This window comes from Physcomitrium patens, chromosome 23 (genome assembly GCF_059467195.1).
Source record: "Physcomitrium patens ecotype Gransden chromosome 23, ASM5946719v1, whole genome shotgun sequence".
NCBI lineage: Eukaryota > Viridiplantae > Streptophyta > Bryopsida > Funariales > Funariaceae > Physcomitrium > Physcomitrium patens.
The window spans coordinates 10,536,582-10,553,245 of NC_143432.1; the positions used below are offsets into that span (position 1 = coordinate 10,536,582).

The 16,664-nt window shown below is 35.5% G+C and overlaps 2 protein-coding genes across 8 annotated transcripts; both read left to right on the top strand.

Moving 5' to 3' along the window:
- Positions 1 to 7,815: 7,815 nt before the first annotated feature.
- LOC112275822 (chaperone protein dnaJ 10) lies at positions 7,816 to 12,467 on the top strand. Of its 5 annotated transcripts, none has more exons than XM_090246775.1 (12): positions 7,816 to 7,849; positions 8,624 to 8,760; positions 8,997 to 9,056; positions 9,375 to 9,457; positions 9,711 to 9,786; positions 10,101 to 10,184; positions 10,330 to 10,459; positions 10,604 to 10,762; positions 11,088 to 11,260; positions 11,487 to 11,567; positions 11,861 to 12,028; positions 12,175 to 12,467. In XM_090246775.1, the coding sequence occupies exons 2-12, from the start codon at positions 8,674 to 8,676 to the stop codon at positions 12,235 to 12,237; spliced, it is 1,164 nt and encodes a 387-aa protein (XP_090102901.1). In that variant the 5' UTR covers positions 7,816 to 7,849; positions 8,624 to 8,673; the 3' UTR covers positions 12,238 to 12,467. The 5 variants fall into 5 exon arrangements, with proteins under 5 accessions (XP_090102901.1, XP_024362263.1, XP_073386729.1 ...); XM_024506495.3 differs by lacking the exon at positions 7,816 to 7,849 and adding an exon at positions 7,926 to 8,409; XM_073530628.2 differs by lacking the exon at positions 7,816 to 7,849 and adding an exon at positions 7,926 to 8,130.
- A 658-nt stretch (positions 12,468 to 13,125) lies between these two features.
- Positions 13,126 to 16,107, top strand: LOC112275823 (heme-binding-like protein At3g10130, chloroplastic). 3 transcript variants are annotated; one of them, XM_024506499.3, is made up of 9 exons: positions 13,126 to 13,197; positions 13,486 to 13,748; positions 13,900 to 13,989; positions 14,239 to 14,309; positions 14,488 to 14,589; positions 14,791 to 14,892; positions 15,038 to 15,286; positions 15,454 to 15,559; positions 15,832 to 16,107. In XM_024506499.3, exons 2-8 carry the CDS (start codon positions 13,550 to 13,552, stop codon positions 15,544 to 15,546), a joined length of 906 nt encoding a protein of 301 aa, XP_024362267.1. In that variant the 5' UTR covers positions 13,126 to 13,197; positions 13,486 to 13,549; the 3' UTR covers positions 15,547 to 15,559; positions 15,832 to 16,107. The 3 variants fall into 3 exon arrangements, with proteins under 3 accessions (XP_024362267.1, XP_024362268.1, XP_024362265.1); XM_024506500.3 differs by lacking the exon at positions 15,832 to 16,107 and having other exon boundaries at positions 13,126 to 13,201; positions 15,454 to 15,758; XM_024506497.3 differs by lacking the exon at positions 15,832 to 16,107 and having other exon boundaries at positions 15,454 to 15,758.
- The last annotated feature ends 557 nt before the right edge of the window (positions 16,108 to 16,664 follow it).

A 16,664-nucleotide genomic window follows, 5' to 3' on the forward strand; every position in this document is an offset into this window, starting at 1 on the left:
AAACATGTGGCTAACAAAGCCAACACATGAAACTATTCTTGTAAAATTAGTTCAGAGTCTATGGCAAGAAGTTGTACAGTTGAAAGAAACAAGTAGATCGACTTCACAACCAAATCCAAAGAGTTTTGCTTCTACAAATATGATGGGGATAAGGATTAATATGCTTGAGAAGTTTGATGGAACAAGATCAAAATTTCAAGGATTTTTGTAATAAATCAAATTCTATCTAAGGTTGCACTCTTTCCAATATCCCAATGGATTTATTCAAGTCAAATTCTAAGGTGTATTTCTATCACGAAGTGCTCTCTTTTAGTTTGCACCTTTAATAGAAAAAGAATTGCAATTCCTTTATGATTTGAATTCATTCTTTGAAGTATTTACAGCCACCTTCAGAGAAAGTGATTAAAAAAGAATGGCAGAGATCAAGCTCTTATTTTTATAGCAAAGATTATGGTCAGTCACCATATATACTGATGAATTCCAAAACCTTGCTTGCGATGTGGACTAGAATGACAAAACCCTTATTAATCATTTTTGATATGGATTAAAGAATAATGTAAAAAACTCGTTACTGACAATGCTAAAGATATAATCTTTGGAACAATTTATTGTTCAAGCCATTGCATGTGATAATCAATTATTTGAAAGATGTCAAGAACAAAGATATAGCTAGAAAGAAACAAATCAAATAATGTTGGTAACTCTTAAGTTTTCAAAAACTTATTTATGAAAGCCAGAACCAATGCAAATTGATATGGTACATTTTAAATCCCTCACATAGTAGGAAAAAAGTCGATGATGTCAAAAAGGCTTATACTTATATTATGGAGAAGCTAAACATATTGCTTAACATTATCTAAAGAAACAATGCAATTACAAAATGAGAAGCATGATTGCCAAAGAAGACAATGTATCGAAAAACAAGTTACTCCAACTCCAATAGGGACTGTGCGGTTGGAATCATGTACAACATCTAGCAAAGGTCTTATTCTCTCATCTGATCCTTCATCTTGTTTTACAATAGAAGTCTATTTTGGACCAAAAAAATACAAAATATTAGCCTTGTTGGATTCAAGAGCCTCAACCTATTTTATAAATGAAGACTATATCAAAAAATAAGATATATTTTTAATTAAGAAAATCAAACCTATGCATGTAGAAGTAATATATGGATGTTCATTATCTTTTGGGCATGTTACACATGAAACTATTCTTGTAAAATTAGCAATTAAAGGTCAGAATAGTTTATTAATATTTAATGTGATTAAATCTCCCTCTAATGTAGTCATTTTAGAATTATCATGATTAGAAAGATATAACTCTCAAATAGATTGGATTTCTTGTAATCTTGAATTTTTCCATAGTTTAGTCTAAGGTCTTGCTAGGCAAGTAGAAATCTATAAGTTTAGTATATCCAAACTCTTATTAGTAGGTGCAAAAGCTTTTACATATGCCACAAATGAAGGGCCATCTTTTGCTCTATATGCCATGCCCATTATTCATAGTGAGAAGATATCAAGTAGTCTTCCTTGCCAATATCAAGATTTATAGGACGTTTCTAAAAAGAAGAATACAAATATTCTTCTAAAGTATTGTCCTTATGATTGTACCAAAAATCTTCAAGAATGAATTCAACCACCATTTGGACCAATCTATAGCCTATCACAAAATGAATTAACTGCACTCAAAGAGTACAATAATGAGAACTTGGCTAAGAACTTTATATGCCATTCTAAATCTCTAGCTAGAGCTTCTATCTTATTTGTGAAAAAAAAGATGGATCTGTGCGGATATGTGTAGATTATCGAGGACTTAATAAGATCACCATCAAGAATATGTATCCTCTACTTTTGATTTTAGAATTTTTTGATCAATTAAATCAAGAAAAAATCTATACAAAAATAGATTTATGAAAAGCATATAACTTCATCCGCATCAAAGAATGAGATGAATGAAAGACTACTTTTAAAACTAGGTATGGACATGTTGAATATAATGTCATGACTTTTGGACTCATGAATGCATTAGCTACTTTTCAACATCTAATAAATGATGTCTTTTGTAAGTTTCTTGATGATTTTGTTGTCTATTATTTGAACAACATTTTAATCTATTCTAAGAATATAGAAGAGCATGAAGTTCATGTTCATTATATATTACAAAAACTAAGAGATATAAGATTATACGCAAAGATGGAAAAGTATGTATTCCATATTATTCAAGTTGACTTTTTGGGATATATGATTTCCACTGAAGGCCTTAAAATGGATCTAAAGAAGGTCCAAACCATCATAGATTAGAAGATCCCAAAAATAGTGAGAGATGTGTAATGTTTTTTGGGCTTTGTCAATTATTACCAAATCTTTATCAAGAACTTTTTTCAAGTTGCAGTCCTACTTACACGTTTGACTTATAAAGACAAACTTGAGTGGAATAAAGAAGCCAAAGCATTGTTTGTTGTTTTGAATAAAGAATTTACTTCTACACCAATTTTATATCACATCAATTTTTCTAAGACATTCTTTATGGAAATAGATGCATCAGACTTGGCATTAGGTGTAGTATTTTCATAAATGGGAACAGATAATAAACTCCATCTACTAGCTTTCTATTCTAGAAAATTTTCAGTAGTCAAGATTAATTATGAGATCCATGACAAAGAACTTCTTGCAATTGTAGATTCATTTCAAGAATGACATCATTATCTAGAAGGTGCTTCAAGTCCACTCACAATATATACAAATCACAAGAACCTTGAGTATTTTATGTTGGAACTTAGTTTGAATCATTGCCAAGCCTGTTGGAGCATGCCATTATCAAGATTTGATTTCAAGATCACATATTGACTTAAAAAATAACAAGGTTTATTAAATATTTTTTCTAGACGCTTTTAACTTATACCAAAAGAAGAAGACATATCTTTTAATTAACAAAGAACAATCTTCTTGAAGCCAAAGCATTTTCATCTTCAAGCAATGAAATCGACATTGACTTTTGATTCAACCTTTGTCAAACAAATTCAATCAAGTATGTTTTCTGATCTTTTTATTCATGATATTAAGAATCTTTCTTCTAAGTCTTATGATGTTTCAAAGTTAGAGTTCAAAAACAACCTACTCTATTTCAAAGAATACCTATATGTTCCAAAAAGAGAAGTACATTTATGTGTTCTTCAAGCATGTCATTACTTTCCAACAGCAGGATATTTTTGATATAATAAGACTTTAGAGCTTATATCCAAAGATTTTTAGTGGTTGCAAATGTAGAAGGTGGTAAAACACTTTGTTCAATCATGTGATGTTTGTTGAAGATCAAAAACTCCTTATCATTGATCCTATAGACTTCTCCAACCATTTTCTATATCCAAACAACCATGGTCTTCCATTTCTATGGATTTTATTACAAATCTTCTAAGTTCAAGTTTATATTAGTTTATATTTATAATTGTTGATCACTTCACTAAAATGGTATATTTTGTATTATGTACAAAATCTATTTTAAGTCAAGAAATAGCTAAGCTTTTCATTGACAATATCTATTACTATCATAGATTGTCAAAGTATATTGTATCAGATAGGGGGACTCAATTTGTATCAAGATTTTAGAAAATCCTATTTAAGATTCCAAAGGTAGATATAAAGCTCTTTTCAACTTTTCATCCTCAAATTGATAGACAAACGGAATAAGTGAATCAAGTTCTTGAGCAGTATTTGAAATATATCATCAATTATTATGAAGATGATTAGACAATTTTTTTGCCATTGGTAGAGTTTACATACATTCTTCTACTCAACAAACAATTTTTTTTGCTAATTATGGTTATCATCCTCGACTTGATACTTTTGACTTTTTAAAAGTTGTTAATCTTTTAGCAAAAGATTTGGCAAATCATTTGTCAGAGTTATATGCAACAATAAAGATACAATTAAAAAAAACTCAAGAATGACAAAAGACCAATGAAGATGCCTATTGCAAGAAGCAACAAAATTCAATGTGGATGATAAGGTATGATTACTTTATTGCAATATCAAGACTATTCGTCATTGTGATAAATTAGACTATCGTAGGCTGGGACTTTTTTGCTTTTGTGAACAAATCAAACCTATTGCTTATCGATTATATCTACCAAAGTCTATGAAGACTTCATTTATCTCTTTTTGAGCCATATAAGACAATGAATATCTTAAGAAGAAGACAAATGCCACCTCTTCCTATAGAAATTGATAATAATTAAAAATTTGAGGTGGAAGAAGTCTAAGTTTCAAAGCAACCTTGAAATATGTTAGAATATCTTATTCATTGGTATGGATATAATATTAGCAAATGCACATGGCAGCCAAAAAAGAATCTTATAAATGCAACAAAGAAGGTTGAGGCCTTTCATTAATGACATCCATCAAAATCAAGATGAAGAATAGTGAAGATCCATAAAAGATGATCACTACTCCTCGTGGAATTCATCTCTAGAAAGAAGGGTAATATCACGGACATATATATTTACCTCAATAATTACTTATATAATTAGGTAGAAGTAGGTAAATATTGATTAATTTCATAAAGTCTTTTAGAGAAGCTTTCTAAAAGCTTTATAGATGCAGTTTTGACTTTAGGTGTGTTTATACGTTAGAAACTTGGCCAATAAGTTAACCATGTATTGATAGCTTGTGAAACAAGATAACTACATGGCACATACATAGATAACTTGCTTTACAAGTTAAAACATATGGCTAGCAAAGTCAACACATATTGGAGGTCCTATAGAATATCGCCACATAGCTTTTAGTTTGAGATTATATATGGAGGCAAGAGTGAAGCCTTCTTCATTCTTGTCAACATCTTTCTAGTCTTTAGTCTTGTTGCAAGACTTTCTAGTCTTTTTATTTTTGGCAATAGCCATTTTAGTCCAATATTATATCATCTTTAAGTGACTATGTAATTCCTTTTAGTGACAAAAGAGTATATTGAGGATTTTTTTCTTCGAGATTCATGTCCTTGATAGTACAAGATCATTAGTTTTGACAAATTTTGTGAGTAGTTTGTAGATCAAACAAAAATTAAAAATTAAACAAGAACTTAAATGATTATATTTTATCAAACATATATATAGACTGAGAACCGCAATCTTATGAGAAAGTCATTTTATATCTAGATTGAAAATCTTCCATTCAGCAAGAAATTAATGCAATAAATAAAAATTATACATGAAAATTAGTCAAGAGACCACATAGTGTACACACTATCCACTCTTGGTGGATTTTAAAATCAAAATAAAACATACTAGTAAAAAATCTAAGCTAAAAGCACAAATAGTTGTCTTAGGTGATAAACAAGTATTTGAGATTGACTACTTCCCAATATTTTTATATTGAAAATAAGTTTTAAAATAATTTTAAGAAATTCGATTTGAAGGATGATTTTCTATATTATAAAAGATATTTATGTATTCTAAAAGGTTTAAGGTAATTATATGTATTTAAGCATAATATGATTTTTTGAGTACTAGGATATTTTGGATGTAACAAAATTTTAGACCTTATTTTAAAAGTTTTTTGGTAGCTTTAAATGTAAAATATTATCAAAGCATTTGTTTATTCTTGGGATACTTGATCTTTAGAAAACACTCCATATTTTTAATTATATATACTTTTTAAAACTTCTACTTATTTATAAATAATTTTTATCATTTTTTAAAATAACCTTTATAACAAATATTTTTAATTTTTTGCAAATCTTTTTTTATAATAGTAGATTTTTTAACCAAACTAATATATTTTGTGGCTTTTTAAAAATATAATTACTATTAAAGAAATAACTAAAAAAAGTTAGATAATATTTTTTGATATCATAGACTTCCAAGTAATATTATATTTATTTTACAACTATACTTTGAATCAAGGTTTTAGATTAGAAAATTCAACATATTTTAGGTCAATATTCAAAAAAAATCATTTTTTATAAAAAAATGGATAAATAAAAAGTATAAATTTAATATTTGAATAATATTTATACTATACCATCAACTATTATCAAGATACTTAGCCAACTTTCTTACCAATAATAAAAAAATTCATATAACAAGACAATACAACTTTTATTTAATAAACTTTATTTTTTGCTAACTATGAATATCATCCACAATTTAATATCTTTGTCTTTTCAAAAGTTACAAATTTTGTAACAAAAATATTGACAAGTAGAATGATAGATCTTAAGTCAACAATAAAGATACAACTAAATAAGGCTCAAGAACAACAAAAAAATAAGTAAATTTTGTTTTAAGATAAAACAACATCTATACAAAGTTGATAATAAGATATACTCTTACTTTGTTATATTATAAAGACTAATTGATCTTGTGATATGTTGTATTATCAATAACTTAGTCTTTTTGTTATTCAAAAATAAATAAATGCAAGAGTATGTTAATTATAATTTCCATAATCAATAATAGTTTTCTATATGTTCTATTCATTGCTATTAAATCTTATTCATTGATCAACATACTAAGAAGAGAACAATTGCCACTATTTTTTTTTTTATTGAAATAGATAATAATCAAGAGTTAAAAAAAAAAAAAAAAAAAAAAAACTTGGATTAAAGGCAGCATCAAAATAAATTGGAATATCTTATAAATTTGTGCAAATATGATATTAATAAACATATGTGAGAGCCATGTAATAATATTATATATATATGACCAAATTTGATTTGATTTGATTTTTTTTTACAACATGCAATGAATAAGAATTTAAGTCCTAAAGCAACTGAAGTAGTAAAAATATTCTTAATAAGAATAGCCATATTTATAGAGATTGAAGTGTATTTGAATTTAATAAACCATGAAGACATATTGCTCATAGCATGTAACCACGACTTACAATTTATAATCACCATTTGCAAAAACCCATGCAATTAAATTCTTTTAATAACCATCAATGATTTTTGTAAAATATTTTTTTCTTTGAATTTTCAATTTTCAATTTTTTTTTATAAAACATGAATATTTAAAACATATGATTAATATAAAATAAAATCGATTTTTTAATTGTACGATATAAAGCCATTTTGTACCCTTTTTTGTTACAGTGGCTCACTTTAAATATATATACACGTACACTTCCTATATTTTCTTCTTTAGAAAATCAACCAAAAGTTTTTGAAAACTTTCCATCATGTTCATAGAATCACACAGCAAGAGCAAAGTTTGACAATTCATACAAAAACAAGAACAAAACAAAAAAATGTTATTGTTAAATCTTAACAAGTCCGGAAATCTTAACAAGTCTGGAACGACCACAAACTACCAAAGGATTGCAACAAACAATAAAAAGGCCTGAAAACATGAGCTAAAAAATTTGACAACTTGAACCTGGGTCACAGGAAGCTCCACCCAAGTTCATAAAATTGAGTACGAAGACACCGAAGGGCAACAGAAAAACAGAAGAAAGAAAGAAAAGAAAAGAAAAAGAAAAAGAAAAATAGACAAACAAACGCTGCCCATTTTACCTCTGGAAGTAAACAAGTTGGAGGGAGCCCACAATCCAAAATCCAACGAAGGTAAGAACAGCAACAACAATAACAACAACAACTATGTCTCGGAATAAAACAGCCAGGAACAATAAGGACGCAACGTGGTCCGCCTCGCGGCGAGCATCCCCACGAGACAGCAGGGAGATTGAGAAGCTCACCGATGAAAACAAACACACACACACTAATGGAGGAATGAATGGGTGGTGAGATGAATGAAGAGAGAATCTTCTTAATCCACCCAACACCTAACTCCTGATGCTAATTTTACCATTGCTAATACCGCGCTTGTATCAAGGAAAGCTTCATAACTTTATGACAGGTGGTGATGTCTGCAGTTCTCTCACTCAGTGCATATGTAGAAGGAGCGTGCCCCTGGGTTTGATCTTCCACTAGTTTCGCTTCCCGGCATAGGGAGCTTGTTGCGTAACAAGTCTGTCTGTGGAACTCGGGTGGGGGGAACTGTAGTAGCCAGCTAAAGGTTGCAGTTTTGCGCACGAGTGTGTGGGTTTTTTTGTTTTTTCTTCAGTTAGGAAGCTTCCATCGTCGTGGTGAGTGCTGAACTGGTCCGGTGGTTGCGCGTGGGTGGTTACGCGTTCGCTGGTCGGTGGATTGTTTTGTGCTTGATGGCCTGGGAGGGGGCAGGTGTGATTGCGCGATGCAGTGGAGAGAGAGAGAGAGAGAGAGAGAGAGAGATATGCTGTTGATAACTCGGGTTGTGTGTGTGTTTTTTTTCTGTGCTCTGATTGACGATGTGTGCGGGGTTTTTAGCTTGTCCACTGTCGGCTGAAGTGTTATTTAGTCGTGGGTTTGTAGCGAGCTGCAACTTCTAGTCCGAATCTTGGTCCTGAGTGGGTTGTAGTGGTTTTAACTGCGTTCCAGGTAATGATTTGGATTCGTCTTTGAGGAGTGTTAGTGCTCGCGTTTGCAAACTGGCATCTGGAGTCCTTTTGCGTTAAAGAGTTTGAAGTTGGTAAATTTGGAAACGAGCAAGCCAACACCGACGCATCACACCTAACTCTAGGCCTTGGATTAGGGCATACTGTGATTGAGCGTGGTCTTCAAACATTGACGCATGTATGCTGTGTATTTCCAGGGTGCGAAGCTAGAATTGGAGTTCATCTAAAAGTTGGTTGATTCGTCAAGATGGTGAAGGATAAGGAGTACTATAATGTTCTCGGAGTATCACCCGAGGCTACACCGGCCGAAATCAAAAAAGCCTATTATGTGAAGGTTGTTTCCAACGTCTTTGTATTCTCTTGTAAAGCGGTTTTCTAGTATGCAATGTTCTTGACCCTTAATATTCCTGTGCAATGCCCATTAAGAAACGGACATATCTCACTATCTTGTAGACAACTATAGTCGTTGTCAAATGATTGTCAAGTTTACTTTCTCGTGTGACATGTAGAAATCCAGAAGGATTCAAGTCTGTATTTTTTACCAGTTTTTCGTTGTTCGTCTTGGAACAGGCAAGACTGGTGCATCCCGATAAGAATCCCAACAATCCTGAAGCTGCTAAGAACTTCCAGGTATTTTCCAACGCAAACAATATCGAATTGTGAGACTATGCATACAATACCAAATTATACTGTGGCGAAAGTTGTGGATACTGTCAAAGGGGCAGGTTCAAATACTTTTGCTTGAAAGATATCATGGCAGTGTAGCTAAGAGCTGAGAGTTTTCAGTGCACCTGATTCTTCAAATTATGAGCATTTGAAGCCAATCCACAAACAAGTCTTTTGATGCAGAAGTCAATTATCGGAGTATTATCTGAAATGGCCCACCGGGGATTCCTTCAAATTATGGTTTCTAGTGATGTTAACTGACGAGACTCTTGTCTATTGTAGATCTTGGGTGAGGCATACCAAATCCTCAGTGACCCAGAGAAAAGAGCGTCTTACGACAAGCTTGGGAAAGTGGGCGTGTCTCAGTACGTTCCTCTTCAATAAACAATCGCTCCTACCATAATTAAAAAAATTGAACTAGAACGATTTTCTGATGCCAACTGTCAAATTAATATCGTGCCGCACTCAGTGATAATCACGTGTAGCCATTGGCAGTGCATGACCTGAATTCTTGCATTCTGGAATAATGTAGGTCTTGGTTTGACGCCCCTGGCTGCAATTTCTGTATGAAAAGTGGGATAATGTTGTGAGCTTAGCGGGGCTTTTGGTGTGTTGCAGAGAGGCGATGGTAGATCCAGCAGCAATTTTTGGCATGCTGTTTGGTAGCGATGCTTTTGAAGAGTATATTGGTCAGGTATAATCTTATTCTCATCATGTTATCTCAATCTGTGTGTGCTCTAGGAGTTCACAATATAAGTAGGGTGAAGCTCATCTGGAAAAGACTGGTTTGGCGTAAGATTTGATGTGGTATTACAAATGAATCTTCCTTGTTCTTGATTTTCTAAGCCGAAGCAGTTGAGTGAAGACACCCTCACTCTTTTCCCCTATAACAGAAGAGTTTGAGTTGTGTAATGGTTATCTGCATTGCACATAAAAGTAAATCGAGATTTAGTAGAAGCTTGCGCTGTACTGATTGTTTGCCCCTCGTGGTGTTGCTTCTTGCGGCAGTTGGCAATCGCGGCAATGACTGGAATGGAAATGGGTGGTGGTAGTCAACCGGTAGATGTAGGGCAACTCCAAGCTAAGTTTAAGGTGATTACCTACTTCTTGTTTGAAAGCTTCGTCTTGCTTATCAACGGGTTGTGTAGTGCCAAGTTGACAATAGTGTGTGATTGTTCTCTGGTTTGACAATCGCAGTCTTCTTCAACAACATTCGTTCGGTTTGTGTCTTATGCAGGGGATTCAAAAAGAGAGAGAGGATAAGCTTGTCCAGAATTTGCTTCAGCGACTTGAAACCTATGTCAGTGGGGACAAGCTGGAATTTGTCGAGCGGGCCACAAAAGAGAGGGAAAGGCTTAAAGAGAATTGTAAGTTCAAGAGCTGGTGTTAAATACTCTTTATATTAGTTGCTGTTGGCGTCTGTCATCTGTCTCCATGCTACGCTTGGTCAATTCTACGAAATCAGAATGTGAGTTGGAAATGTGGTAAATAGTGACGTGGGTCTGGTGCAGCTTTTGGAGAACCCATGTTGCAGACAATTGGATATGTGTATCAGAGGCAAGCTGCTAAAGAGCTTGGGAAGAACGTTTACTTCTTGGGAGTGCCATTCTTGACGGAGTGGTTTCGTAGCAAAGGCCATTTCATCAAATCTCATGTTACCGCTGCCTCAGGTTTTAATTTACAACCCTACTTTAGACCTAGGATTGTGTGTATTGAAGGAGATATTAGCTTAGAGAACTCATGTGATTGGAATGAAACGGGGCTTTTATTGCATTTGCTATTTTGAAAGTTCCGTGTTTACACAAGGTTTTTGTGACTCTTGTTGAAATGAGCTTGGTTTGGTTTCTTCGTCATAAATTCTTGAATAGTGCACATCTCATTAACCAATTTTCTGCGAGGCACGTTGAAGACGCAAGTGCAGTTTTTGTTCGATGATCAGTACGAGTGTTAGGCCCCCACTTCAACATCACCTAAAATGTTGCGGTTCGCGTGCAGGTGCTGTTCATTTAATGCAGTTACAAACGAACTTGAAAAGACAAATTGAGGAAGGAAAGATGGAGCAGGGAGTCGAGGCGTATCTTGAATCTAACAAAGATGTGATGGTTGATAATTTGTGGAAGCTTAATGTAGCTGATATCGAGAATACGCTTACACGCGTATGCCAACGGGTACCTACTTGCCTCAAGCACCGCTTATCAAGTTTATGTGTATGATGGATGCAGCGGGTTTTAATTGATGTGGTGAGTACTTTTAAAGCGGAGTAGTCTGATGGGATACAAGCTGAAAGAAATGGGCACTTCTCTGCCTCCGCTAAATTGCGCAATTCCATCAATTTACCAACCGTGTAAATCTCATTATCAAATGAGAATACTGACTTCTCATTTATGTGCGCAGGTTTTGCACGATCCACTTGTACCCAGGGAGGTTGCCCTGAACCGTGCAAAGGCGCTCAAGAAGTTGGGAGCAATTTTTCAGGTGAGTGAGAATACTCGGATCAGATGATTTCTGCAATCGAGCCGATCTATCTATTCGGTGCCAGTGATAATTTTAGTCAACAGGGGAATATGGAAGCTGTTCAAATCTTATCTTGGGTCGATATTACGAACAGGTTTAACCATTCGGCACATATTGTATTCTCGAATGGTTCAAATTGTTCCCTGTTTGAGTGCGGCAAGATGTGTGAATGTGGCTACAATCTCCAAACTGTAGTTCGTCGAAGTATTTAACACAAGTTCTGTTCTTGCTGATTAAAAATCGTGTGTGAGCAGGGGTCAAAGCCGCAAAAACTTGTTGCTCAAACAGGAGATCAGAGTGGTTCCCCAAGGACTGTCAATAGTCCTCCCGGTGATCATGCAGACAATACAAGATCTTATTCCAAGTTCTTTTCCAAACCTTCTGGATATGCTTCCACTACGAATCCCAGCTTGAATACTTGGGTACGTCATTAGACTTGGCGTGTACTCCGCACCACAGCTTGCCTCTTGAATTTTTGAATGACTCAAATTTGCACTTGATTTGTATTACTCTTTTTAGGTCATAAATCGATTGATTATTACACGTGTTTTTGTCTCTTTTGCATCAGCCTACCCCAGCAGCTCCTGCAGGAGTGAAGCCTGGACCATCGTCTGGAGCGGGACCTCTTTGAGTCTACGTAGTGTTCTGTAATCTTGTTGGTAGAGGTACTGTGAATAATTTTAACGTTTTATTAAACTCAGATTATTCAGTTTGGGCTAAAAATCAAGGCGTTCTGTAGAAGCATGACGCATGTACTCTGTAAACATATGCATTTCTATTACCTGGTTCACTCCTTTGTCTTATCTTTGTCGTATCCGAGGGTCACACTTAAGCAGTAAAGACGACTATTTTTGTGAAGAATTTTTTTGTCGAGATGCATGCGAGGAGTAATCGCAAAGTCAGAACGTGATTTAGGCGACAGCCATACTGTATTCTGTTATTGATGATATACGAGTTTGTATGCTCAACGTCATATAAGATGTGTAATAATGCAAGCACCACTGTCTTCAGCTCTAATTTTTGCAGTTACGCTGCCCATGTCGTTTCTATATCAAATGGCTTGTGAAGTCGGAGTTTTTGTGTTGTAAAATTGCGTTGCTTGGCCATACTCATTCCTTCCCATCGTCGTCAATTGTACTATCCATCTCTCCATTCAACATTCAAACCCTTCACGTTCTAAACCTCCGGAATCGTTTATGTAGAAACACATGCACAACCAGATCATACTTTTGGATTATTTGTTGACCATTCTCATGTTCAAAATCTCCACAAGCTTCTGCAAATGGAGATTGGACCGCATATCGCAACCGCGTAGAGACCTTCTGGCGCCAATTGTAAACGAGTCCAGCAGAAGGGAGTGTAGTTCACCTTTTATGTGAGGTGATTGTTGTTAAACACGTGGTGGGTTTGGTCCCCTTCACATTTTGCCCACCGCTTTCTCTCCTGCACCGCACCTTTTGCCAAACTTGAGGCCGGATATAAAGCTACGAGAATGACTATTTCAATCAATCCCCAGCAGGCAGTTCCATGAGCTCGTTTACAGTTCCCGGTATTCATTGTGTATTACTGCGCGTCCCACATATTGATTCAGGTGGGTAGGTTTTACCATCTCTTCGCCTTTGCTCCACCTCAGTTTTTGTTTCGTCGCCCTATTCGTCCATGTGGTTGCATTTTGTTCCACACTCCAATTTGTTGGAATTAAAATTTAGCGACCATCTGTGCATTGAGTTGTCTCTTGCCTTTGCAAATTAGAAGAATGTTTTGAACGAATTCTGGTTCAGTGTTGAATTATGCTGGACGGGGAAGGAAATTAGTGGTAAACCTAAGAAGCAATATAGGTGTTTACTCTGCGCGTTTGATTCGAGCGTCCATTCTGCAGGCAGCGATTGCACCATTGCATTGCACCACGTAAATTGAGTTGAGTCGAACCAAGGGGGGAAGGAATGGAGACGATGCAGTGCGCAACTGCGACGACAACGGGCATTGGGAGCCTGTTACTCCGCGGAGCTGCTAAAGGTAGGTCTTCGCGTTCACGAGGGAACCACATGCGAGTGGTGATGAGGAGCGGCACTACAGCCAATAGCAATCGTCTCTCGTTGCTGCAGGCTCTTTCTCAAACGGCTGCTGTGCAGTCTCAACGCTGTAAGCTCTTCTCCTCTGTTACTTTCTACATTTCTTGCGAACATACTCTACCTCGCACGGGTGGGGTGGGAATAGCGATATGCAGAGGTGATTTACCCAAATTTGCAGCCAGTTTGCTTCTGAATCTGATCCTTCTCTGGTTCTCAAACAGCTCTACAGAGCCTGATTTCGGATATTACTAAATACGTCAATCCCCAAATGTCTAAGGACGCAAGGAACTTGGAGGAGGCTCTGATGAGTGGTAAGCAGCTACACAACGCTTCATAATGGTTTCCTGGCTTTTTTAGTTGGTGTTGCTGTGAAGCACGTACTAATTAAAAAAATTCTTCAAGTTGCGGCTCCTATTATACAACTTATCTCGTAATAATTGGCTTTGTAGTTATTTATCTGCTTGCCTTTATTTCGAAACCATAATCTGTAACAAATCGTCAACCTTTGTAATTTCATTATCTTATTTATCTATCTTGAGATCCCGTGGGCTTTGTTCCAGTGCCTGATTTGGAGACCATACCCTATGATCTCGTTCGGCGTGAAGCAGACTATGAAATCCGAGATGTTAGGGTAAACCATCATCGCTTCCCAAAAGTGGTTCTACATCGTTGCCTCACCTATAACAATCTTCTTCTTCTTCTTTTTTAATAATATGACCGGGGATTAATTTGATAAGGAAGAAGCTCGTAAATTAGTATTGTGTTGACGGGGGATTTCTGGTGCATGTGCTCGGGGTGATTCTGGTCAGCCACATGTAGTCGCCGAGACAACAATGTCTGGGCGTAGTGGCTTTGATTTCGCCAGCTCTGGTCAAGCCTTCAACACACTCGCGGCTTATCTCTTTGGCAAGGTATAGATACATTTGAAGTAGCTTACCCTTAAATGAGTAATACCTTCTTCATGTGAATTCCTGGAACTGCAAGATAACTCTATTGACTCAATGTTGATTTTGGAGTAATAAAATTCTACAAGTGGTAAGAATTCAAAGTAATTGTCAAGTTCGGCAGTTTATTTTCCCAAGCATGTTGATAAGTATAGTTGTATAACGCAGAATTCAAGGCGGTCCGAGATGTCAATGACAACACCTGTGATTACGAACAGAGGTCAGTCGAGAGGAGAGAAAATGGAAATGACCACTCCTGTGATTCAACAGGTACAAATAAATCCAGAATTTCAAACCATTCACTTCATGTATCAATTCCACTTCACCTGCAGATAGAAGCTGAAAAAGTTTGATGGTAGTCGGCACTGCAGTAGGGCAAACGAGGGTAATGAGGATTGATGGTGAGGATGTGTAGAGGGGCTCAGGAGACGAGCAATGGCGAATGTCCTTTGTGTTACCAGCCAAGTACAACAACGACGCGCCAGTGCCAGAGGATTTATCAGTGTCCATTCGCAACATTCCAGGGAAGAAAGTAGCAGTGATGGTATTTTCAGGATTCGTAACAGACGATGAAGTCAAGCGGCGGGAGCAAGCATTGCGCAGGGCACTGCTCAAGGATCCAGTGGTGCGTGTCAAAGCTAATGCACAGCCCGAAGTGGCGCAGGTACTAGAGCTTTCAAATTTTCTAATACCTCATTTCGACTCTGCGACACTGTTGTTTTGTTTCGTTATTTTTATTTTTGTTCTCTAAATTGTTTTATGTTCATTGATGCTTTTGCCTTGAGTGAGTGATTGTGGATGCTAATATAAGTTTTGTGGGTGATGTTACAGTACAACCCTCCATTCACCTTGCCATTCATGAGGCGCAACGAATTGGCTCTGGAGATTGAAGACGTGTTCACCATCAATGTGGCCTCACAGTGAAGATAATGTTCAGGTGTGATTATTACTGATGTTTCATTAAGCAACGTTGTACAAGATCGGATACCCCTTGCACCAAGTAAGCTAATTTTGTTTTTAGTGTAAAATTCTAGCGAGAAGTTTGAGCTGCACGCGCTTTTTTATTGCTGCCTCCTATGTATTATATCCACAGTTCAAAACAGTTTGCCTAATGTTAACCAAATGTTTTTGGGTCATTTCTTGTGAGGTTCGCAACGCTGCTCTGAAATTCTAAGTTATTTTTATGTGTTGGTTGGGAATGAGGTGTAGGTCTTTCAGTTTCTCATTTCACACACATGGTCATATTGACTTGCTGGAAAGGCATTAAAAAAAAAAATGGATGATAAGAATGCGGAAGCTTTCATCCCTTGTTGCAATCTCCAATAGTCAAAAATATGTGCTCGTTGATTTAATAGATTGATATGGTTTTCAATAGTTAAACAAGTGTGATATCAATATTGAAAAACACTGATAAAATGTTCATCAGTTACCAATGCTCAACGGTACACACAAAAAAATTCAATAGATATTAGAAGATTGCAATAATTCATTTTTATTTCATATGGTTTGGAGTTATTTCGGAAGCTGCAATGATACAATCGGTTTTCAAATTAAATGTACAAACGATAGCTATTAAAGAAATCCAATAATCAATTCTATTCCATACTAAAAGAATAAGTTAATATTAATATTAAAAATAAAAATAAAATTGTATAAAATGTTTTGAGTATTACAAATAAAATACTAATTACATCATATCCCACAAATAAATTGCCACTTTATTCTTCAGTATTCAAAATGCCCTTGTTTACAAAATCAACCATGTAAATTGTTATTACATCAAGTTCTGTACACAGTCTTGGATTACTTTCGAGTCAAATCCTTAACCAAAAAGGTATGAACTTTGAAATCATCACATGTAGTAAAAGCCCCAATTGTAATGAAATGACATTATTTGCCCACAAGAATGAGCACTGGTGTTGTAAGCAAATACAACAGATTAAGATTCTCATTCGTTTTGATGTTCTCATGTAAATGTCACCGTAACTCTAGGTCTTCTTACATGATGTAAAAACGTGATCAGAATACAAATTGTGCAATTC